Here is a 20,054-nt window from a genome sequence, read left to right on the forward strand (position 1 = left end):
ATACAGTATTTTAAATATGAAATAATGCATGAAATTTATTTTCCTTTAACTCTTAAGATGTGTTAGATCAGAATGCTATTGCTTTTGGCTAAGCACTGTTGGGAAAGAAATTATACCAAGAACAAGTTCAGTGTTATCCTTGACAATAAATTGTAAAGACTCTCATTAAGTTGCAAAATATCTAAATTTCAGGGATTATTTTGTAAACTAAGCAAAAAAATCAATATTCTGTTGTTTATCTTTTCCTTCATTTTGACATAGAAATAAAAAGAGACTAAACATTTTGATTTGTCTATGTTATATACATATTGGTAGGTTTTTTATTTTTGGAGTTCTCAAGCAGATATTAGATAAACTTACTCTCAGTAATTCTTATTGTGGATCCAGAATGATAAAAGAGCTATTAGCCTTTGATTGTGTAAGGACAAAAACTTTAGAAAGGTGAGATTGCCCAGATTAGGTCCTCTCTAATGATCTCTGATGTTCCCGGATTATCTGGATAAATACATACTCAAGGAAGCAGAGACATCACATAAGATGCTAGAACAGTGACTTAGTGGCAAAGATGAGTGCCTGTTTGAGACTTGTCCTTAGAGTCCAATGAAAATGAATATAACTGTCGTTGTGTGTAGTGGCTGTACACCTAGTCCTTGTAGATCTTTAGATGAACAAAGCACAGTATTGATAGATGTTATTCCAGGGAGTCTTGTCAGGAATTTAAAGATAATTCCGAGAATTTAGAATTGAATGGAAAAAATTCCAATTTCTGCTAGATCAGTGCTTCTGTGATACTAAGAGGTATTTTTAGCAAGCTGTATTTTAAAATTTTTGGGTTTGTAGTTTATATATTATCTTAGAGTCACTCTATTTTATAGGGAATTTGGTTTGCTGGTCATCTGTGGAAGAGTTCATGGAAACAGTAATTATTTTGTATAGTGATAGAGGAAATTGCTGCCAGCTATTGTCCATTCTCCAATCAGAAATCCAAACTATACAATACTGTAAGATCCCTAAAGGGGCTATCCCTTTAATCTTAGGATTAAGTTAATATTCAGAGATTGAGTCCACTTCAGTTAGAATCATAGAATTTAAGACCCTATGGCACCTCAGCTATTATCTAGTTTAGTTGTCTTGTTTTATAAGAAAATGAATCCTAAAGGAAGAACTGCCACACATTAATTAGTGGCATGGCTAGACCTGAAACCCACGTCTAAGGCTGTCATGTGCCTTTATTTATATAGTAATCAGATTTTATCATAAATTCTGGGAAATAGTCCCCATTTGTGTATTCTGGAATTTGATTATGTCTGTGCTACTTAAAATAAGGTAGTCATTATTTGGAGTGGAAATTGTTTCATTATATGGAGGTATGTATTTAACTTTTTGTAAAAGTATTTGATCTGTATAAGATTTTAATGATTCTTGTAATTTTGTTGATTTTTGTACTTTTAGCAGTAATACTGGTCACCTATAACTGAAGTAGATATATATTTCAGATATTTGATAAGAAACATATTGGGTGGGGTGGTCAGATAAGAAAAAATAGAAAACTAAAGCTAAAAAGTATGATCAAGTGACTATATTGTTAACCAGCACCCCCTTGTGAGATTTTGAAAGCATTCATTTGTTTTTTAAGAGTAGCAGGACTAAAATATTAACTTGTTGAAGTAAAGGGCAAAATAAGATTTATAAAAATAAATGACCAAACAAATGAAAAGAAAAAAAAACTTCTAAATTCCAAATCCCCTTCACGTTTCTTTTTTTCACAACTTTCTTAAAAAGAGAAGTCTTTATGCATAATCTTTTCTATGCATAGAAAGTTACCTTCCAACTCACTGCTGTTGGACTTTTCTCCTTTTCCCTCCCCTGAAGCTGCTGTGAAGGGTGAAGGAAAGAAGGAAAGATCAAATGAATGAAGGATATATAGTCATATAAATGCTTCACTTGGAATGATGCAGTTACTTTCATGCTTGCCTGTTAGAATATAATTAAAATCTTGAGTCTTTCCTTTGGCTTAAACTTTTCTTAAGAACTGAAAAATTGTGTTATCTTCCTTGTCCTAGGACTGAGTCTTTAAAACAGCAACTACTAAGTGACAAAGATGAGTGAGACTTATCCTTGGTGTTCAGTGCAAGTGAATCTAATTGCCCTTTCCACAGTAATACAGCACGCTAGGCAGCTGAACTAACCAGCCATGGAAGAAGAACTTAATAGGATGCTTCTCATCCTCTGATATGTTTGGAAAAATTGGCAAATCTTAAAAGATGAATGTAGCAATGTGTCTTGAAAACAAGTGCAATTTAATTTTCCTTTGAGAAAGTGAAAATTTTTTTTAGATACAATTCTTTTTTTAACTTGTAAACTCTTAATCTCATCTTTGATAGTTTTTAAGCAACATGTTGATTTTAACAAGACTTATCACTGTGTATTTCTTGTTTTTAGGTGATCCTGCTGTCTGGGCTGGGCTAATGGCAGCCTGTCATGCTGATGATAAACTGGCCTTAGTGAACAAGACTCAGCCAAAGAGGATAGATTTATACTTGGCACTGTTATCTGCTATTTCTGCTTCAAGTAAGTTTTAAAAAGCTTCTTTATACATAATTTAATTCAGATTTCTTGAATGGTTAAATCCAGAATACAAACAGCTTCAGCACATATTGTTATAAAAAATATATTCATTAGGCCGGGTGCGGTGGCTCATGCCTGTAATCCCAGCACTTTGGGAAGCCGAGACAGGTGATCATGAGATCAGGAGATCGAGACCATCTTGGCTAACACAATGAAACCCCGTCTCTACTAAAAAATACAAAAAATTAGCTGGGCATGATGGTGGGCGCCTGTAGTCCCAGGTACTCTGGAGACTGAGGCAGGAGAATGGTGTGAACCTGGGAGGTGGAGCTTGCAGTGAGCCGAGATCACACCACTGCACTCCAGCCTGGGCGACAGAGCAAGACGCTGTCTAAATATATATATATATATATATATTCATTAAAAATCCATAGTATAATATTTATACAAAAGTGTGATAAGCATATGTATTTTCTCTTCCAGATAGCTTAAAAAGCCCAATAGGTTTTGTTAGCTGAAATCTTTCTTTTGTAGCATTTACTTACTTTGAGACTTTACCAGCATTTTAGGATAGAGGTGACCTGGAAAGAGTCCTTTACTGAAACCTGCATTGAAATTGTCCCGTGATTCCTCCTGGGAATGTTGGTCAGAATAAGCTGTTAATCTAATCAGATTTAGTTAACATTGTATTGTAAATCTATAAATTTCTTCACTGAAAAGTGACATAGATTAACCTACTTAAATTAATAAATAGATTAGCCTGCTTTTGTCTTGGGACATTAACTTTTCACTGAATTAATTTTAGGTTATTAATCATTTTTTAGTAAATGTTAAGCATCATTACTGCCAGTCTTTTGAGTACTAGGGCAAATTAAGAAAAGTAGGCTTTTGTTTAATGGTATTCAAATTGAAATAGTTTAATAAAATGAATTTATTAAGTGGTAAATCAGAAATACCTATAACATAGTTATTTTTAAGCCATACTCTCAGATTAAAAGAAAGAACTACCTATTTTTATTTTTTATCCACATTGACAATCTCTGTCTTTCATTGGTATGTTTAGACAATAGTTGTTTGAAGTGTTTGTTGATATACTTGGTTTAGTATCTATCATATATTTTACCATTTTCTATTTGTTGCCCTTGTTCTTTGTTTCTGTTTTTGTCCAACTATTTTTCTGTGTTTTGTAGTTTTAATTGTGCATTTTATTTGTTACTATTTTCTCTTCTTTGTTAGCATGTCAGTCATATTTCCTTTTTTACTTTTCTTTTTTACTGGTTGCCCTTTTTTACTGATTGCAATATACATTTACAATTAATCCAACTCCATTTTCAACTAACACTGTACTGCTTTATGGATAGTGCAAGTCCTTAGAGTAAAACAATCCTAGTTATTGTCCTTTATGTCATTGCTCTTTTGCTTGCACATAAGCATACGAGTCTATGTACATCCATACACACATAAGCACACGTAATCAAATACGTTGTTGCTATCATTATTTTAGTTTTTTTTTTTTTAAGAGATGAAGTCTTGCTGTGTTGCCCAGACTGGCCTCAAACTCCTGGGCTCAAGTAATACTCTCGCCTGAGCCTTCCAAGTCATAGGTACAAGTCATCATGCCAAACTAATTTTTTTGTTTTAGAAATGAGGTGTTGCTATGTTGCCCAGGCTGGTCTCAAACTCCTAGGCTCAAGCAATCCTCCTGTTTTGGCCTCCTAAAGTATTGGGATTACAGGTGTGAGCCACCACATCCAGCCTATATGTGTCTTAATAGGTGAGACTAGTTTCTTGTAGGCAGCGTATATTAGGTAATTTTTTAAATCCATTCAGCCAATCTATATATTTTCAATGGAAAATTCATTTACATTCAAGGTTATCATTGATGTGTGATGCCTTATTTCTGTTGTTTAATTAGTTTTTTTTTATATGCTTTATTTCTTTCTCTCTTTATTGTATGTTATTGTATTTTGGTGGTTTTTCTGTAGTAGTACCATTTGTGTCCTTTCTCTTCCTCATTTGTATGTTTGCTTTACCAGTGAGTTTTTACTTTTGTGTGTTTTCATCATGGTAAATGTTGTCTGTTCTCTTTCAGGTTTAGATTCCATTGAGCATTTCTTTTAGGATAGGACTGGACTAGTGGTGATATTCAACTTTTACTTGTCTGGGAAAACTTTATTTTCCCCTCATTTATGAAGGATAACTTGGCTGGGTATAACGTGTCCTTGGCTGATAGTTTTTTTTCTTTTCAGCAGTTTGGATATATTATCTTATTCTCTACTGGCCTGGAAAGTTTCTGCTGACAAATCTGCTGTTAGTCTGATGGGTGTTCATTTATAAGTAGTATGCTTTTCTCTTTCTGTTTTTTGTATTCTCTCTTTGTCTTTGACTTTTGGTAGGTTAACTATAGTGTGCCATGGGGAACATCTTTTGGAATTGTAAATATTTGTGCATCTCTAAGCCTCCTCATGTTTTCAGATGTGTAAATCTCTTGCTAGAATTGGGATATTTTCATCTATTATTTTGTTAAATAGTTTTTCTAAACAAAATAACTATGTTTTATTTTTGCCTTCTAGGACACTGAAAATTTAAATATTTGGATGTTTTGTGGTGTTCCATATGTCATGTAGGCTTTACTTATTTTATACTTTTGTCTCACTAAGTTATTTGAAAAGATCTGTCTTCAAGTTCTGAGGCTCTTCTGCTTGATCTAGTCTGTTGTTGAAGCTTTGAGATGTATTTTGTATTTCGTTCAATGAATTCTTCATTTCTGGAATTTCTGTTTGGTTACTTCTGATGATATCCATCTCTTTGGTAAATTTTTCATTAGTATCCTACCTTGCTTTTTGTAATTTCTTTGTACTGGTGTTTAGTATTGTCTTGTATTTTACTGAACTGCTTTACTATCAGTATTTTGAATTTTTCCCCTAGGATTTCATAAATTTCTTTTTGATTCAGATCTGTTGCTGTAGAATTATTATGTTCCTTTGGAGGTGTCATATTTCCTTGCTTTTTCTTGTTTTCTTTGTCCTTACGTTGATATATGCACATCTAGTCTAACAGTCCCTTCCAATTTTGGAATTTTCCTTCGTAGGGGAGCATTTTTTCCTGAAGATGTATATCCATGGTGTTGTTTGGGTAGGTCACTTTGGCTTTGATTCTGAATGTAGTCTCTGATTTCTTTGGCTGTAGACAGCATCAGTGATATTTGTGATTTCTTTGGTTTGTTAGGATACACTTGTTAGTGGAGGCTTGGTGAAGTTTTGGTGGGGCCTGGGATGCCAGATAGGCCAGTCTTTGGGCCCTAGTGGTGGCAGCAGTGGGCTAAGCTTGCCTGTCCTTGGATGCCAGAGCAAGGTACAGTGGCACTGGTGTTAGTGAGTTTAGGCAGGCCCATTCTTGTGCCACTATAGATGGATTGCCCAGGTTCCAGGAATGGCAGCATTGGTGGATTAGGGTTCTCCTAGAGGGACAGAACTAATAGGAGATATATATATGGAGTTCATTAAGTATTAACTTACACGATCACAGGTTCCCACAATAGGCTGTCTGCAAGCTGAGGAGCAAGGAGAACCAGTCCCAGGCCCCAAACTGAAGAACTTGAAGTCTGATGTTTGAGGGCAGGAAGCATCCAGCATAAGAGAAAGATGTAGGATGGGGGGCTAGGCCAGTCTCGCTTTTTCATGTTTTTCTGCCTGCATTATATTTGCTGGAGGCTGATTAGATTGTGCCCACCAGATTAAGGGTGGATCTGCCCTCCCCAGCCTACTGACTCACATGTTAATCTCTTTTGGCAACACCCACTCAGACACACCCAGGATCAATATTTTGTATCCCTCAGTCCAATCAAGTTGACACTCAATATTAACCCTCAAAATTAGGCTGGGTAGGTGGGTGTGTTCTTGAGTTCCTGGGCAACAGGCATGGTGTGGGTGATGGCAGTAGCAGTGGGACCGACCCTCTGGGACCCAAGCAGTCCACACTGGCATTAGTGGTGGCTGCAATGGACTGAGCACACCAGTCCCCAGGCCCACGTGTGGTACATGTGAGTGAGTGCCAGCTGCGGTGTTAGTGGCAGATTGGATGGGCCTGACCTCAGACCCCAGAGGAGTGCTCAAGTGCTAATGGTGGTGGTCTAAGCTGGGCAATCCCCAGGCCCCAGGAGGGCATGCTTGGGTACTCTGGGGAGTGGAGCCAGGCCAGGTAGGCCTGTCCTTAGGCTCCCTGGTGGTGCATGCGGGCCCTGGCTGTGATAGGCAGGGGCAGAGTGATGCTGGGCTGCCAGGAAATACTTTGTTGGGAGCAGCAGCTGCTGTATTGTGACCCTGCTACTGGGTAGGGTGGGGTTGCTTTCAGTGTGAGCAGCCATAGGCAGCTGGTTGTGGGGGTTACAGGCTTCAGTCATGCCTCAGTTCTGCTGTATTCCAATGCAGTGATAGCTGCAGGGCCGTGGAATTTGTTCTCAGGGACTTGATTATGCATGGCTGCTCCTTACCGGCAGCTCATGGTGGTTGACAGTGGCTCTCCTCAGCTCCAGCAGCAGTGGCTGTGGGCAGGGAATATCAGTGGGGCTGCAGGGCTGTGGAGATACAGGGGCTGTTGGGCTGCATGGCAAGACACAGCCTGGTAGAGGGCTGGGCTCTCAAAATAGTGCCTCACTCTAGCTGCTTAGGACTCAGGGGTTTGTGGGACTCAGCGTGACCTGATCCCAGCTGAGCAGACAACCTCACTCCCCTCTCCTTCCTCGCTTTTGGTGTTTCCTATTACTTTTCTGTTGAGGTCCAGTGTGCTTTTTTAGATAATATATCTGAAGTGTGATTGTCTACTTGCTATTTGGTTCCTTTCCATGGACGAGGCGAGCACCAAATGCATCTAATCAGCTATCTTGAATAGCTGTCTTAAATTCACTTACTAGTGATTTTACCAAATATTTAAGGAAAAATAATACCAATTCTACTCAAATTCTTTCAGAAAATCTAAGATAGTAACACTTCTAACATCTTCTATGAGGCCAGCATTACCCTAATACCCAAACCACGCAAAGAACAACATTGCTTGTGAAGGTAGATGGAGAAATTCATAACAAAACTTCAACAATTCAAATCCAGCAGTACATAAAAATGATAATAATACATCATGATCAATTATGATTTATCCCAGGAATGCAAGGTTGATGTACTGTTTGAAAATGAATGTAATTTGCCATATTAGCACCCGTGAAAGATGCCGAAGAGTTTATACTACATGATTCCACTTATATGAAATTTGTGGAAATGCAGATTGGTCTATGTGACAGAAAACAGATTACGAGCTGACTGGGGACAGAGGCTAGGGGAGGATGGAGTAGGTTGGGGACAAAAGTGATTACAAAGGGAGAAGAGGAAAATTTTGATGATGCTGAATATGTTCATTATCATGATTGTGGTGATGGTTCACTGATATACATGTCAAATATCATCAAATTGTATAGGTTAAAAATGTACAGCTTACTTTACATCAGTTATATCACAGTAAATCTTTACATGTTTTCAGCAAATTATTTTATTGTTTCTTTAGAAGTCACAATTATAAGAGGCTTTGAGTTATTTAACCACAAATACTCTTGCCATGAAACTTTTCAGAAACCTGCCTCTTGTCAGGATAGTCTATGGTACATGTGGCACATGTAACTGGAAAACTGTATATGGATGATAAGTCTAATGGTAACTTTTTAGGAACCAGTTACTCCTCTGAGAACACATTATAAATTGCAGAATAAAGTAACATTGACATTTTTTGTTTACAGTTAAAGACAAAAAATTCTTTGAAAATTACAACCAGTCTCTTGAAAAGTGGTCTCTGTCACAAGCTGTCACTGGTCTAATAGACACAGGAAGAATATCTGAAGCTGAAACTCTCTGCACAAAGGTATTATTATGGAATGTGCACTGAAACTCATGGATTCTTATCTTACTTGGAAAATAACTTCAAAAATAGAATATGTGAGGCCAGACGCAGTGGCTCACTCCTGTATTCCTGGCACTTTGGGAGATTGAGATGGGAGGATCACTTGAGGCCAGGAGTTTGAGACCAGCCTGGGCAACATAGCAAGAGGCTGTCTCTACAAAAAATTAAAAAGTTAGCCGGGCCTGGTGATGCATGCCTGTAGTTCCTGCTACTCGAGAGGTTGAGGCAGGAGAATTACTTGAGCCCAGGAATTTGAGGTTGCAGTGAGCCATGATCACACCACTACACTCTAGCCTGGGCAACAGAACAAGACCCTGCCTCAAAAAAAAAAAAAAAAGAGGAATGCATATTATTTAAAGAGCATGTAGTGGTGGTGATGACAATTATGATGTTAACAACTAAAATTTATTGATTACTTGCCACAAACCAGTCACCGCATTTAGCATTTTGTATTTGAACTTCATAACAATCTTATGATATAGGTATTTATTATTATCCTCATTTTTACAGTTGAGAAAAACTAAGGCTTAAAGAGGATAAGTGATGTGCACAGGAGCTCACAATTAGGAATGGATAGAGTTGTGATTTGAACTCACTTTCGTCTGACTCTAGGACTCAAGCTCTCATTAAAGGTCTTTAAAAATTTTTTTTATTTGGGTGCCATTAGAAAGGCAGTATTTTCCTTTAATTTCTGATTGCTTCCTTCTTAATGTTATATTTTCCAATATCCCTTCAGTTTTCCAAAGTTCTGGATCACATAGAATGACTGTGGAGATTGTCGAGTGGGTGACTGGAACCTACTCAGTAGTCTGTTTTTACATGCCAGAATTGTAGGGCTCTTTGCTTGCAGGCTCTGTGAATAAATGTGTAGTACCTTGCCTAGAATATAGTAGGGACTCAAATATTTACTGAATGAATGACTGAGTTTCCAAAGCTCACTTAGAAATAATGTAATGGTTAAAGAGAGTTTTGAACATGGCTTTTCCTGAAAACATCATATTTCATAATTGCTTACCATGGAGGTTGTGTTATGTTTTTTTGAAAGATCAGGATACATTTTACACAGAAAGAAGAATGGACTTTTGAAGATTTCTTTGGTTCTTGAATTCTGTGAAAAGCAGAGTAATACATTTTTTCTTTTATTTAAGGAATTCCATCTGAGATAAGTTCAGGACAGGGTATTACTCAGTAAGTGCTTACTAAGCATAAATTGTCAGTTGCTATGTGCTCTCTGATAGAATAAGTGATGCCTTATGAACCTTTCCTTGTCAGTTTGTTGTTCCAATCTCTTACTTAGAAGAAAGCAATCAAATACATTTTAGAAATACATTTAAGATCTAATGAGTAAAAAACAGAAAAGTAAACTGTTGAGAGACAAGCAATAAAGAAACATTTGAAACAATAGTGGGATGACTTGTTTACAGAAATTCTTCGTATATATAAATATATACACACAGAGGATATAAATATATACAATACATTTATGTATATATGTAGGTAAGTATTTTAAGATACAAATTGTAGCTTAAGGAAATGGGGAAAATAGGTCATTTTTCTTACTCGCAGTACTCGAAAAGGCTATGCCTAGAAGAAAGACATGTAGAGTGAATATCTTTGTTAAGAGGTTAAGAAAGAAAAAAAATGTATGCCTCTTTTCTTCTTACATAGTGTAGTTTTTTCCAGTATGGAATAGTGATAGTCTTCCCACTTAATTTTATATTTATATTTTCTTAGTTCAACTATTTACTTACATTCAGAACCTAAATTTTTCAGGATATCACTTAAGAGTAAACTAAGTCAAAGGGAAATATATGTAGACTACAATAAGAGTGTTACTGATTGTAAAGGTTATTTAAATGTAAAGTTTGATATTTACAAGCTGTTCATTGTTTTATTTAGTTTTTGCAGTTGTTTACTCTTTAATAAGAAAAGGTATAAATATTCAGAATTTTATTTTCCCAACTTGGAGAATATGCCTTTTACTTTTAACACTTAAGAACCTATTTGATGTATTCCTATTTGGGATTTGATTTCTAGAATTTAAAAAGTAACCCTGATCAGCCAGCCGTTATTTTACTTTTGAGACAAGTTCAGTGTAAACCACTCCTGGAGTCACAAAAGCCACTCCCAGATGCTGTACTTGAAGAATTACAAAAAACAGTCATGTCCAACTCAACCTCTGTTCCAGCTTGGCAGGTAAGTTTTCTCCTTTCTTTCCTGAGTCCTTAAATAAAACACTTCATAATATTAGTTAATGTCAGGGCTATGCTCCATCTTTATTTGACTTGCTGTCATTCTCACCATGTTATCTCTCAGTTCCAAGGTCTAAAAAAGGTAGTGTGGTTAGAGGAGCTAAGGAAGTTTAATACTAATGTAGGATCTGCTACAATGATGATTTAAAGCTTTTTAAGTTATTGATTATAAATTTTCTCACTTTAAAACAATGATGAAAATACTGTCTTTTATATGGGTTGATATGTTATAGACAATTTATAATAAGGGTATCATAATGGTGTTTAACTCTGCCTTTAGAGGGGATGTGTATAGTTTCTCCCTAGCTACTTTACAGATAACCTGTATTTAGTGCTTTTAGAAATAATTATTTTCAGGATTGATGCTTGAATCAACAGATCATCTGCTCTTTCAGGTGGCTCTGGTTATCCACAGTGACAAATGTACAATGATCACTGTGTGCTTTGTTCTTATTGATATTAAAATACAAGGAAGCACATAATTATTTTATACAATTATATTTTCTCTGTGCCCCAGAGAAAGTATCAAAGGCGCTTTTTGATATAGATTTATAGAAGCTTATTATCTTACTATAATTTGTTTTTTATTCTAGTCTTTTATTATGCCAGCTTTTTTATATCCCTGCTTTAGATAATTTGAAAAAATTATTTGGCATAAAATTACTGGATTATGAAAACTAAGCCTCCATTTTACTGTAATTCTTTTTTCCACTTTCTTAGAGTAAGTTTTCCATATGAGATTTAGGATTTAAGATCAACATCTAGTTGACCTTAGAACGTCTAGTTGACCTTAGATACTTAATCAACAGCTAGACATTGTTGATTTCATATTCATTATCAAAGGGAGAAATACATTGTCAAACTATAAGGGAAAAATTGAAGGATAAATTATATCATAAGTGTATTAGTCCATTTTCACACTGCTGATAAAGACATACCCAAGACTGGGCAATTTACAGAAAAGAAGGTTTAATGGACTTATAGTTCATTAAACTTGCAATCATGGCCTTGCAATCATGATGGAAGGCAGAATGCATGTCTCACATGGTGGCCAACATGAGAGAGAGCTTGTATGGGGAAACTCCCCGTTTTAAAACTATCAGATCTCGTGAGACTTATTCGCTATCATGAGAACAGCACAGGAAAGACCTCCCCTCATGAGTCAGGTACCTTCTACTAGGTCCTTCCCATAACACATGGGAATTCAAGATGAGATTTGGGTGGGGACACAGCCAAACCATATCAGTAAGTAAAGTCTTAAGAGATTGCATGTGTGTGTGTACATGTGTGTTTTCTTTTATATTATGGTATAATTCACAAGGAATAAAGTGTAAAAATCTTTAAAGTACTACTCATTAAATATGGCATGTCTGTTTAACACCTCCCATATCAAGATACAGAACAGTTCTAACAACCCAACTGCCTCCCCCAGGCCTCTGTCAGTTGATCTCCTTGTTTGACTCCCCCTACCCCAGTACAAGGAAAACCTCTATTCTAACTTCTAGTTTTTCCTGTTTTTGAACTTTGTGTCAGTGGAGTAGTACTCTTTTGTGTCTGGTTACTTTCACTCAACAGGATGTCTGTGAGATTCATTTGGTGGTTTCATGTAGCCATACTTATTTCATTTCATTTTATGAACATACTATAATATTTATTCATTTTACTGTTGATGGGCATTTGGGTGTTTCCAGGTTTTGTCTAGTATGAATAATGCTGCTGTGACCATCCTTGGACATGTTTTTTGGTGGGACATAGAGCATATGTACGGTTACTTTAGTAGATCCTGCCAAAGAGTTATCTAAAATGGTTATACCAGTTTACACTTGCACCAGCAGTGCATGAGAATTCCAAGTGCTGATTTTGCCAGATTGTTGTGTTTTTTCCCCATTTTGGTGAATATGTAGGTAATAATATCTTTTGGTGATTTTAACTTGTGTTTACCTGATATCTAATGACATCAAACAACTTTTCATATGCTTATTGAGCCTTTGGATATCCTCTATGTAAAGTGCTTTGCATAATTTTTAATGGACTATTCCTTTTTTTACTTACTGAATTATTGGAATTTGTTATATTTCCTGAATCCGAGCACATTTTTGGATATTTATATTGAAAATATTTTCTTACACCTATGGCTGCCTTTATTAATGTTATTTTTTTGTTGAACAGTTCTTAATTCTAATGAAGTCTGATTATGGTTAATGCTTTATTGGGATATTCTATTCAAGAACTTTTTGCTTACTCTAGGTTCATGAAGTTTTTTTTTATGTTTTGTTTTAGGAATTTTATTGTTCTACTTTTCATGTTTAGGTCTATAATTTATCCTGGATTAATCTTTGTGAATATTGCAGGAGTTAAGATTTATTCTTATCCATGCATAACATAGTACCAATCTTTGAAAAAACTATTCGGTCTCCATTGAATTACGGTGATGCCTTTGTCATAAATCAATGTGTGGGTCTTCCAGTCCTCCTTATTATTTTCCATTGGTCTATTTGTTTATTCTTTTGTTTTTTATTCTTGAGTATAGCTTTATAATTAGTCTTGATATGTGGTAACATTAAAACCTCCAACTTTTTGTTCTCCTTCAAGTTTGTCTTAGGTCCTTTGCATTTCCAAATGCAGTAGTCCCACCTTATCTGCAGGGGAGATGTCCCAGCACCCCTAGTAGATGCCTGAAACTGCAAATAGTAATGAACTATATATATGTGTGTGTGTGTGTGTGTGTGTGTATATATATAAATAAATACGTATTATTTTTTCCTATACATACATACATACCTATGATAAAGTTTATAAATCAGGCACAATAAGAGATTAACAACAATAACTAATAATAAAACAGTTATAACAATATATTATAATAAAAGTTATGTGAATGTGGTCTCCCTCTTTCTCTCAGAGTATTTTATTGTATTGTACCACAGGTAACTGAAACCACAGTTAAGGGGAGGGTCTACAGTAAATTGTTAATTCTCACCCAAAAAAGCTCTGCTGGGACCTTAATTGAGATTGTTTAGAATCTACAGTTTAATTTGGGGACAATTGACAAAGTAATACTCTACTGAATATTTTCTGCCCACAAATGTGGTATATTCCTCTATTTAATTAAGTTTGAAATTTCTCACAGCATTGTTTTGCAATTTTCAACTTAGAGGTTTTTTATACTTTTGTGTTAAATTTATTTCTAGGTATTTGGTATTTTTTGTTGTTGTTCCATTGTGTATGTGTTTAAATTATCTCCAAACATTTAAAAATTCAGTTGATTTTTATATGTTGACTTACCAGCACCTTGCTAAATTCACTTATTCTTTGAAAGGTTTTGGATTTTGTATATAGAGAGTTAGGCCCCTTTTACCTTTTTCTTCCCAATATTTACATATTAAAGTTTTTTGTTTATTTGTTCTGCTTTATTGTACTGTCTGGAACCTTTAATACAATGTTAAAAGTGGTGCTAAGTAAACATTCTTGCCTTCTTCTTACCTCAGGTAGAAAACATTGACTATTTCATTACTAAGTATGGTGTTTGGTAGAGATTTTTATAAATATCCTTATCAGATTAAGAAGATTCTACTTGGAATACGCTAAGAGAATTTTTTCTTAAATAAATGGGTCTTGAATTTTATTAAAACCTTTTTATGGCATCTATTAATCTTTTTCTTTATTCTGTTAATGTGGTGGATTACATTGATTTTCAAATATTAGGCCAACTTTGCATTCTCAGAATAAGCCCTAGTTGATCATTATATGTTATTGTTTTTATATATTGCTGGAATTGATTTGTTGATAGTCAGCTCTTGTTAAAAGAATTGGCAATATGGGCCAGGCGTGGTGGCTCAGGCCTGTAATCCCAGCACTTTGGGAGGCCAAGGCGGGCAGATCACGAGGTCAGGAGATTGAGATCATCCTGGCTAACACAGTGAAACCCTGTCTCTACTAAAAATACAAAAAAATTAGCCGAGCGCGGTGGCGGGAGCCTGTAGTCCCAGCTACTCCGGAGACTGAGGGAGGAGAATGGCGTGAACCTGGGAGGCGGAGCTTGCAGTGAGCCGAGATCGCGCCACTGCACTCCAGCCTGGGCGACAGAGAGGAGTCTCAAAAAAAAAAAAAAAAAAAAAAAGAATTGGCAATATGATAGCCCTTTTTTGACCTGTAATTGTTTTTTGGGCACAGAACTTACCAATAACTAAAAACATAGTTTTACTACATCAAAGTTTATTGAATTTGTTGGAAGCAGGGGTAACAGACTGTATAGTAAACTAAAATCCTTTGCCTCCTTCTCCCTTTTTGTTTCTTAGTGGCTGGCACATGTGTATCAGTCCCAAGGAATGATGAGAGCTGCAGAGATGTGTTACAGAAAGAGTCTACAAGTGGCATCTCAACAGGGCAGTTGGAGTGGGAAGCTCTCAAGTCTGTTGAGACTAGCACTGCTTGCATTAAAAGTCTGTATGGTAAGATCATGTTATAATTATGATCATGAAAAATTGATATTTTATCTTTGACATGAAGGCTTTTTACTTAGTAATATTCGATTGAATTATTGTTGTTTCATTGTCTTCTACTGTGTCTTCTTGATACACTTTGTATTTTGGGTTTGTGGTGGATATAGAGCAACATAAATCTATAGACTACAGCAGAACTTTGTCGATGTTTGGGGAAAAAAGATTACAGTTTTAAAAGTTGAATTATAGTAGGATATACATTTTTGTTTCTTGGTGAAACAAATTGTATTAGAATTAAATTTAGCTACTCAATTGTGACAAAAATGTTAATAGTGAACGTTTCGGTCATTCTTATTTCAATTCAACATTCTTTAAGAGGGATTTCTAGTAACTTATGACCTAACAAGCTATTTTCAGATACCAATTTACATATATCAATCTGAAAGTTTTACATGCTGCTAGGGAAAATTTGTCAAGATACATGTTTAAGTGAGAGTGAGGGCAAACTGCAGAACAGGATGTATGATATAATTCTAATGGAATGTTCATATATGTGGTATGAATTTTTAAGAATGTATATCTCTAAATGCACCATGTGTGTTTCTGCATATGCTTAAAGCACAAAGATATAATTATATGGAAAGATATAGAAGAAATATAATGGCAGTTATTTGGAGAAAGGGACTGGGGGTTTTAAGGGATGGTAGAGGATAATTTTTCATTTTATATCTTGTGATAGTGTTTGGATTTTTTTTATCGTATCCTTATTATTTTGTTAAACTGTCATTATTTCAGTTTTACATGGTTAGAAGAAATTATCCTACACAGCCCTAAAGTAACTCTTGTTTTTACCATAGTAACCCATGAGAATGTTAGTTGTTCACTTTAACTAGGCATTTTGACAATGAAATATGGAATTAGGACTTTTTTTTTGGCTTTGGTGCCATTACTGTAGAGCATATTTAAGAGCTTCTTATGTCAGGGGTTATTTCTGTTCATTTTTGCTTCCTTGCTCTGTCAGTCTGCCTGGGGTTCTCTATAAATGGTTTTGAATGAATGGACAAATAATAATGTGGCCAACTAATTGTAGTTCACTATTTTGTTTTGTTTGCCCCATTTTTATATATAACAAAGGTCTTTATGATCTTGGTAACTGGTGAGCCATAGAAGCCACACATAGTACCTATAACATGCCCTTCAGTTTGTGAACTGGAGAAGTAGACACTCTTTTCCCCTAACTTATTATTGGTTACTTTTCAATATTATTTGTTGATTTTTATTAATACTGGGAAATTAAATCTGACCTGGAATAGAACAAATTAATAATAGTTGTAATAATAGCAAACTATAGCACTTAGTCTGTGCTAGGTACTGTTATAAGTGCTTTATTCTTATTAACTTATTTATTAATCACAATAACCCTATTTGACAGATGAAGAAATTAGCTTGAAGTTCAGTAATACCCATGTATACCTGTCCCCCCCAGCCCACTCCCCTGCCCCACCTTTACCAGTAGTACGCCATAGAATTATTTTCTCTAAGAGCCCATGTTTTGGTTCTACCATTTACTACCTGTGAAACCTTCAGCCAGTTAAACTGTTTAAAGCTCTTTTCTTTTTCTGTAGTAGAGGAGATCAGAATACCTATTTTACATTCTTGTGGCGTTTGAATAATGAAGTAATGTTTACACATGCCTTTGTAAACCTTAAAGTGCTGTCAATCCAATTTGTTCTTGAAAAAACATTTGACATCCAGTAATTATAAAGGAATAAAAGGTATGCCATATTTCTATGGTAAACAGCTGGCAGTATGGGGAAGATGGATATATTAAAATAAGACATTTATAAAAGTCTTTATTTGAAAGTTTTATTATATGTGATAAAATGTGATCTGGATATAAAACCGACAGTTTGGCTAAGATACTACATATCAGATTCCAAAGTGAGATATCAGATCAAGAGAGATTGCTGTGTAGCATATAAGATCCTCCAGGATAACCTGAACTCAACCCTGAGCCATGGGACATTCCAGTACCCCCAGGGCTGTGGCATACAACTCAGGAGTATGGAGGTGAAATCTGTGGCTGGCACTTGAGTTGGGGAGGAGTCCCTACCCTCAAGAGCTGAGACGGGTGAGGCGCATGGGTTCCTGGGCAAGGACAAGAGTGGGGCATGCCTCCCTTTGCAGGGCCAGTCCAGAAAGGTTTTGGCATATCTCCCTGCCATAGCCCCTGCACAAGGAGACCCCACAACCCAAATCACCTAACAAAAGTAATGTGGGCATGGAGCGAATGATCAGAGGGGGCTTCCCCTAAGGCCCTGGAGCAGAGCTGGTGAGGGGGTCATTTCTATCCTGTCCCCACCATCACCACTGAAGAGAATGCCTGTGAATATGAAGAAGTACAAAAGAGCCATGTGGCTAAGTGTTAGCCTAGGTGCCCACTGTTACTCTTATGCACTATCAACTGGATTGTAGCCCAAACTACACCACCAAAAATTATCTTGCTAAAATATACACCTGTGAAACCAAGTGCAAGAATTTACCTACACATAAAGATCCTGTACAGAGCCCTGACTCTTTGGAAGCATCCAGAAATAAACCAACTGACTATAGTCAATTTATACCACAGTTAAAGGAACACCAACTGTATTAGTCTGTTGCATTGCTGTAAAGAAATACCTGAGATTGGGTCATTTATAAACAAAAGGTTTTAATTGGCTTATGGTTCCACAGGCTGTACAGTAAGCATAGTGGCTTCTGCTTCTGGGGAGACCTCAGGAAACTTACAATCATGGTGGAAGGCAAAGGGGAAGCAGGCACATCTTACATGGTCAGAGCAGGAGCAAGAGAGAGAAGGGGGAAGTACCACACACTTTTGAAAAACAGATCTCATGAGAACTTACTCAGTGTATAGTACCAAGGGTGAATGGTGCTAAACCATTCATGAGAACTCTGACTCCATGATCCAATCACCTCCCACTTCCAACACTGGGGATTACAGTTCAACGTGAGATTTGGGCTGGGACACAGATCCAAGCCATATTACCAACCCTCCCAGATGAGAAAGAATCAGCACAAGAACTCTGGCAATTCAAGCAGCCAGAGTGTCCCTGTACCTCCAAATGTAGCCTACTGGTTCCCCAGCAGTGGTTCGTAACTAATCTGAAGTGACTGAAATGAAAGACATAGGATTCAGAGTCTGGATGGCAAGGAAGCTTATCAAGATTTGGGGGAAAGTTGAAACCCAATCCAAGGAATCCAGTAAAATAATCCAAGAGCTGAAATGTGAAATAGTCATTTTAAGAAAGAACCAAACCGAACTTCTAGAGCTGAAAAATTCACTGCAAGAATTTCATAATACAATTGGAAGTATTAAAAGAAGAGTACATCAAGCTGAGGAAAGAATCTCAGAGCTCAAAAACTGGTTCTTTTAATCAGTTCAGTCAGACACCAAAATAATGAAAAATGAATATTTAAAAATGAACAAAACCTCTGAGAAATATGGGATTATGTAAAGAGACCAAATCTACAACTCGTTGGCATTCCTGAGAGAGGATAAGCAACTTGAAAAATGTATATTAGTCCACAAAAATTTTCCTAAATTTGCTAAAGAGATTGACATAGAAATCCAAGAAATACAGAAAACCCCAGCTATGTACTGTACAAGATGATCATCCCCAGGGCACATAGTCATGAGGTTTACCAAGGTCAATGCAAAAGAAGAAATCTTAAAGGCAACTAGAGAGAAGGGTCAAATCACATACAGAGGAATCCCATAAGGCTAGCAGCAGACCTCTCCGCAGAAATTTTACAAGCTAGAAGCAGAAGAGTTTGGTGCCTATTTTCAGCATCCTTTGTTCTTTTTTCTTTTCTTTATTTTCTTGTTCTGAAGTATCCTTAATGAAAAGAAATTCTGACCAAGAATTTCGTATCCCACCAAACTAAACTAAATAAGTGAAGGGCAAGCAAATACGAAGGGAATTCATTGGTACTAGTACAAAAACAGACACATTGACCAATGGAATATGATAGAAAACTCAGAAAGCTGTACACCTACAACAATCTGATATTTGACAAGGCTGACAAAAACAAGCAATGGAGAAAGGACTCCCCTATTCAATAAATTGCATTGGGTCAACTGGCTAGTCATTTGCAGAAGAATGAAATTAGACCCTTACCTTTCAGCATATATACAAACTAACTCAAGATGGATTAAATATTTAAATGCAAGACCTCAAGCTATTAAAATTCTAAAAGAAAACCTAGGAAATACCTTTTTTGACATCGGCCTTGGCAATGAATTTTTTGGCTAAGCATCCAAAAGCAATTGCAAGACAAACAAAAATTGACAAGTGGAACCTAATTAAAGAGCTTCTGCACAGCAAAAGAAACTATGTACAGAGTAAACAGACAACCTACAGTATGGGAGAAAATATTCACAAACTATGCATCTGACAGAGGTCTTATATCCAGAATCGATAAGGAACTTAAATCATTAAGCAAGAAACATAACCCCATTAATGAATAGTTGAAGGACATTAACAAACACTTCTCAAAAGAAGACATACAAGTGGCCAACAAACATATGAAAAAATGCACATCCCTATTAATCATCAGAGAAATGCAAATAAAAACCACACTGAAACACCATCTCACATCAGGCAGAATGGCTATTATTAAAAAGTCAAAAAATAACAGGCTGGATGTGGTGGCTTATGCCTGTAATCCCAGCACTTTGGGAGGCCAAAGCGGGTGGATCACTTGAGCCCAGGAGTTCAAGACCAGCCTGAACAACTTGGCAAAACCTCATATCTACAAAAAAAATTAGCCAGGCGTAGTGGCATGCACC

The 20,054-nt window shown here is 36.2% G+C and overlaps 1 protein-coding gene across 5 annotated transcripts in view; it reads left to right on the forward strand.

Moving 5' to 3' along the window:
• TTC37 (tetratricopeptide repeat domain 37) overlaps positions 1-20,054 on the forward strand; it is a 98,820-nt gene that overhangs the window by 63,374 nt on the left and 15,392 nt on the right. For 4 of the 5 annotated variants that reach the window (XM_033179097.1, XM_033179096.1, XM_033179098.1 and 1 more), the window contains 4 exons: positions 2,443-2,571; positions 8,351-8,472; positions 10,549-10,707; positions 15,062-15,214. In XM_033179097.1, coding sequence (XP_033034988.1) covers positions 2,443-2,571; positions 8,351-8,472; positions 10,549-10,707; positions 15,062-15,214 — 563 coding nt within the window. Of the gene's footprint in view, positions 1-2,442; positions 2,572-8,350; positions 8,473-10,548; positions 10,708-15,061; positions 15,215-20,054 lie in introns of those variants that run through there. The other variant, XM_033179099.1, reaches the window with a different exon arrangement.

This window comes from Trachypithecus francoisi, unplaced genomic scaffold, assembly GCF_009764315.1.
Source record: "Trachypithecus francoisi isolate TF-2019V2 unplaced genomic scaffold, Tfra_2.0 Lachesis_group2, whole genome shotgun sequence".
NCBI classification, from domain to species: Eukaryota; Metazoa; Chordata; class Mammalia; order Primates; family Cercopithecidae; genus Trachypithecus; species Trachypithecus francoisi.